Source organism: Schistocerca piceifrons, chromosome 7 (assembly GCF_021461385.2).
Source record: "Schistocerca piceifrons isolate TAMUIC-IGC-003096 chromosome 7, iqSchPice1.1, whole genome shotgun sequence".
NCBI lineage: Eukaryota > Metazoa > Arthropoda > Insecta > Orthoptera > Acrididae > Schistocerca > Schistocerca piceifrons.
This window is the reverse complement of record NC_060144.1, coordinates 90,890,360-90,896,359: the sequence shown is the minus strand read 5'-3', so window position 1 is coordinate 90,896,359 and position 6,000 is coordinate 90,890,360. Positions and strand designations below refer to the sequence as shown.

General features: G+C 47.5%; 1 protein-coding gene across 1 annotated transcript in view; it reads left to right on the top strand.

Moving 5' to 3' along the window:
- The first annotated feature begins 570 nt into the window (after positions 1-570).
- The window catches only part of LOC124805456 (myogenesis-regulating glycosidase-like), an 89,080-nt gene continuing 83,650 nt past the window's right edge, over positions 571-6,000 (top strand). Inside the window, exon 1 of the mRNA XM_047266019.1 lies at positions 571-1,072. Coding sequence (XP_047121975.1) covers positions 571-1,072 — 502 coding nt within the window. The remainder of the gene's footprint in view (positions 1,073-6,000) is intronic.

The window sequence follows — 6,000 nt, the reverse complement described above, 5'->3', positions numbered from 1 at the left end:
AGGACGAGCTCTGTTTCACAATGCAGGAATTACAGTCAATTTTATGGTGTCATTTAATACACATCGTTCACTTGTGAATAAGTTAATGTACTGCAAGTGAAAATAGTTATCAGTTTGTCGCTCTATGTTGCAGGTGACCAAGAGTCTGAGATTGGGTACTTCATGGTGAGTGACAAGGATGGTTCTTCAATCTCGTGTGAGGAGAGTCATTCCAACGAGGAGCACCCGAGGGCCAGCAGGTGTAAGATAACTGTCAAGGACGTCGACAACGATGGCCACTGTCTCAATATACATGCGTCAAATGATTCCTCCACGTCCATTATCTCTAGCTGTCTGTACCACCTGGACAGCCACGTATATGTTGGACACAAGACGACAGACTCACTACGCTTACGTCACCAAACAGGTGGGACACGTCGGCATTGCCGTGCGTTACTGGATTTTCTCTGACGGGAGACTGGTCCACATTCTGTCGTACGTACCACTCTTCATAAGCCAGATTCGGTGGATTCGCTGTGATTTATCGCCGAGAAAGAGGACCTGTACCCAGAGGAACGAGCTGACAACGTTATGGAGTGGGACGTGTGCTCGTTCGACAATGCCAGGGAGGCCCACGAGTACGCCGTCGGGAAGTACCTGAGCAAGCCGACGGCGATCCCAGATGAGCGCATGGCGACGCACCCCATATGGTCGACTTGGGTGCGCTACAAGAAAGACGTCGACGACGAGAAGGTGAGACAACTGGCCGCCGAGATTGTCGCCAACGGCTTCAACAACAGCCACATTCAGGTGGACGACAACTGGGAGACCTGCTACGGCAGTCTCACATTCGACGCCAACAAGTTCCCCGACGTGAGGGCGCTGACGGACGACCTCCGCCAGCTGGGCTTCCGGTCGACGCTGTGGATACACCCGTTTGTGAGCGAGGACTGTGAGCCCTACCACTCGGAGGCGCTGTCCAAAGGCTACTTCGCGACTAACACAGAGGGCAGCACCCGCACAGAGTGTTGGCGTGGCTACGGCGGAGTCATCGACTTCACCAACTCCAAAGCCGCAGATCAATCGCATCTGGGTGAGTCAGCTTGCACGGAAAACGTTTTTACTGCGTACACTGAGGGACAAAAGATGTGGGATAGCGATAAGCAGCATTTAGAGATGGCGGTAACATCGTGCACACAAGGTATAAAAGGGCACTGCATTGGCGGAGCTGTTACTCGTTCTCAGGCTATTTCAGACGTGATTGTGGCCGCCCGACAGGAATTAACAGACTTGGAAAGCGGAATGTTGGAGCTAGACACACGAGACAATCAAATCTGGAAATCGTTAGGGAATTTAATAATCCGAGACCACTATGTTAAGAGTGTGCCGAGAATAACAAATTACCCCTCTCGTCAGACAACACACTCACTAACAGCAGCAGCGTGTGCATAAAGTTGTCAGTACTAACAGAAAAACAACACTTTGTGAAATAACTGCAGAAATCGGAGCGACACGTACAATGAACGTATGTGTTGGGACAGTGCGGCGAACGCTGACGTTAACAGGTCATGGCAACAGACGACCGACGTGAGTGCGTTTGCTGCGGCGGTTCCCCTGGGCTCGTGATCATATCTGTTGGACCCTAGGCGACTGCAAAACTCTGGCCTGCTGAGTTTCGATGTCAGTCAAATGGTTCTGACCACTATGGAACTTAACTGCTGAGGTCATCAGTCCCCTAGAACTACTTAAACCTAACTAACCTAAGGACATCACACACATCCATGCCCGAGGCAGGATTCGAACCTGCAACCGTAGCGGTCGCGCGGTTCCAGACTGTAGCGCCTAGAACCGCTCGGCCAATCCGGCCAGCAATGTCAGTCAGTAAAAGGAGATGGTAGCGTTCATGTGTGCCGCAGACGCCTCGAAACCAAGAATCCAAATTGTTAACAAGGCACCGTGCAAGTCGGTGGTGGCTCCTTAATAGTGTGTGCTGTGTATACATTGAAAGGAATGGGTTCTCCGGTCAAACTGAACTGATCATTGACTGGAAATGGTTATGTCCAGCTACCTGGAAACGACTTGCAGCCATTCATGGACTTCTTTTTTGTGGATTACAGTGCGCCATGTCGCCAGGTCACAATTGTTCGCAACTGGTTTGCAGAAAGTTCTGGACAATTCGAGCAAATGATTTTGCCACCTAGGTCGCCCCACATCAGTTCCATCGAACATTTATATTATCTAATCGAGAGGCCAGTTCGTGCATAAAATCCAGAACTCGCAAGATTTTCGCAGTTGTGGCAGGCTGTAGAGGCAGCATGGATCGATATTTGTACAGGGGACTTCCAGCGACTTGTTGAGTCCATTTCACGTCGAATTGCTGCACTATATTAGCAAAAGGAGGTCCATCACTATATTAGGGCTGACTGTTGTGGCCGAGCGGTTGTAGGCGCTTCAGTCTGGAACCGCGCGACCGCTACGGTCACAGGATTGAATCCTGCCCCGGGCATGGATGTGTGTGATGTCCTTATGTTAATTAGCTTTAAGTAGTTCTAAGTTCTAGGGGACTGATGACCTCAGATGTTGAGTTCCATAGTGCTCAGAGCAATTTGAACCAATTGAATTATATTAGGAGCTATCCCGAGACTTTTGACACCTCGACACTTCCACTTGCTTATGCGATGTCTCTTTGACTACAGCCTACTGCAGGAAGCTACAGGAACAGCGAACAAGTACATGTGCTTGAAGCAGAATTACAAACATATATACACTACTGGCCATTAAAATTGCTACACCACGAAGATGACGTGCTTCAGACGCGAAATTTAACCGACAGGAAGAAGATGCTGTGATATGCAAATGATTAGCTTTTCAGAGCTTTCACACAAGGTTGGCGCCGGTGGCGACACCTACAACGTGCTAAGTTTCCAACCGATTTCTCATACACAAACAGCAGTTTACCGGCATTTCCTGATGAAACGTTGTTGTGATGCCTCGTGTAAGGAGGAGAAATGCGTACCATCACGTTTCCGACTTTGATAAAGGTCGGATTGTAGCCTTTCGCGATTGCGGCTTATCGTATCGCGACATTGCTGCTCGCGTTGGTCGAGATCCAATGACTGTTAGCAGAATATGGAATCGGTGGGTTCAGCAAGGTAATACGGAACGCCGCGCTCGATCCCAACGGCCTCGTATCACTAGCAGTCGAGATGACAGGCATCTTATCCGCATGGCTGTAACGGATCATGCAGCCACGTCTCGATCCCTGAGTCAGCAGGTGGGGACGTTTGCAAGACAACAACCATCTGCACGAACAGTTCGACGACGTTTGCAGCAGCATGGACAATCAGCTCGGAGACCATGGCTGCCGTTACCCTTGACGCTGCATCACAGACAGGAGCGCCTGCGATGGTGTACTCAGCGACGAACCTGGGTGCACGAATGGCAAAACGTCTTTTTTCTGATGAATTCAGGTTCTGTTTACAGCATCATGATGGCCGCATCCGTGTTTGGCGACATCGCGGTGAACGCACATTGGAAGCGTGTATTCGTCATTCGTCATCGCCATAGTGGCTTATCACCCGGCGTGATGGTATAGGGTGCCACTGGTTACACGTATCGGCCACCTCTTTTTCGCATTGACGGCACTTTGAACAGTGGACGTTACATTTCAGATGTGTTCTGACCCGTGACGCTACCCTTCATTCGATCCCTGGGAAACCCTACATTTCAGCAGGTTAATCCACGGCCGCATGTTGCAATTCCTGTACGGGCCTGCCTGGGTACAGAAAATGTTCGACTGCTGACCTGGCCAGCACATTCTCCAGATCTCTTACCAATTGAAAACGTCTGGTCAATGGTGGTCGAGCAACTAGCTCGTCACAATACGCCAGTCACTACTCTTGATGAACTGTGGTATCGTGTTGAAGGTGCATGAGCAGCTGTACCTGTACACGCCATCCAAGCTCTGTCTGACGCAATGCCCATTCCTGTCAAGGCCGTTATTACGGCCAGAGGTGGTTGTTCTGGGTACTGATATCTCAGGATCTTTTTTTTTTTTTTTTTTTTGGTCATCAGTCTACTGACTGGTTTGATGCGGCCCGCCACGAATTCCTTTCCGGTGCTAACCTCTTCATCTCAGAGTAGCACTTGCAACCTACGTCCTCAATTATTTGCTTGACGTATTCCAATCTCTGTCTTCCTCTACAGTTTTTGCCCTCTACAGCTCCCTCTAGTACCATGGAAGTCATTCCCTCATGTCTTAGCAGATGTCCTATCATCCTGTCCCTTCTTCTTATCAGTGTTTTCCACATATTCCTTTCCTCTCCGATTCTGTGTAGAACCTCCTCATTCCTTACCTTATCAGTCCACCTAATTTTCAACATTCGTCTATAGCACCACATCTCAAATGCTTCGATTCTCTTCTGTTCCGGTTTTCCTACAGTCCATGTTTCACTATCATACAATGCTGTACTCCAGACGTACATCCTCAGAAATTTCTTCCTCAAATTAAGGCCGGTATTTGATACTAGCAGACTTCTCTTGGCCAGAAATGCCTTTTTCGCCATAGCGAGTCTGCTTTTGATGTCCTCCTTGCTCCGTCCGTCATTGGTTATTTTACTGCCTAGGTAGCAGAATTCCTTAACTTCATTGACTTCGTGACCACCAATCCTGGTTTTAAGTATCTCGCTGTTCTCATTTCTACTACTTCTCATTACCTTCGTCTTTCTCCGATTTACTCTCAAACCATACTGTTTACTCATTAGACTGTCCATTCCGTTCAGCAGATCATTTAATTCTTCTTCACTTTCACCCAGGATAGCAATGTCATCAGCGAATCGTATCATTGATATCCTTTCACCTTGTATTTTAATTCCACTCCTGAACCTTTCTTTTATTTCCATCATTGCTTCCTCGATGTACAGATTGAAGAGTAGGGGCGAAAGGCTACAGCCTTGTCTTACACCCTTCTTAATACGAGCACTTCGTTCTTGATCGTCCACTCTTATTATTCCCTCTTGGTTGTTGTACATATTGTATATGACCCGTCTCTCCCTATAGCTTACCCCTACTTTTTTCAGAATCTCGAACAGCTTGCACCATTTTATATTGTCGAACGCTTTTTCCAGGTCGACAAATCCTATGAAAGTGTCTTGATTTTTCTTTAGCCTTGCTCCCATTATTAGCCGTAACGTCAGAATTGCCTCTCTCGTCCCTTTACTTTTCCTAAAGCCAAACTGATCGTCACCTAGCGCATTCTCAATTTTCTTTTCCATTCTTCTGTATATTATTCTTGTAAGCAGCTTCGATGCATGAGCTGTTAAGCTGATTGTGCCGTAATGCTCGCACTTGTCAGTTCCTGCCGTCTTCGGAATTGTGTGGATGATTCTTTTCCGAAAGTCAGATGGTATATCGCCAGACTCATATATTCTACACACCAACGTGAATAGTCGTTTTGTTGCCACTTCCCCTAATGATTGCCGGCCGCGGTGGTCTAGCGGTTCTAGGCGCGCAGTCCGGAACCGCGCGACTGCTACGGTCGCAGGTTCGAATCCTGCCTCAGGCATGGATGTGTGTGTTATCCTTAGGTTAGTTAGGTTTAAGTAGTTCTAAGTTCTAGGGGACTGATGACCACAGATGTTAAGTCCCATAGTGTTCAGAACCATTTGAACCGTAATGATTTTAGAAATTCTGATGGAATGTTATCCATCCCTTCTGCCTTATTTGACCGTAAGTCCTCCAAAGCTCTTTTAAATTCCGATTCTAATACTGGATCCCCTATCTCTTCTAAATCGACTCCTGTTTCTTCTTCTATTACATCAGACAAATCTTCACCCTCATAGAGGCTTTCAATGTATTCTTTCCACATATCTGCTCTCTCCTCTGCATTTAACAGTGGAATTCCCGTTGCACTCTTAATGTTACCACCGTTACTTTTAATGTCACCAAAGGTTGTTTTGACTTTCCTGTATGCTGAGTCTGTCCTTCCGACAATCATATCTTTTTCGATGTCTTCACATTTTT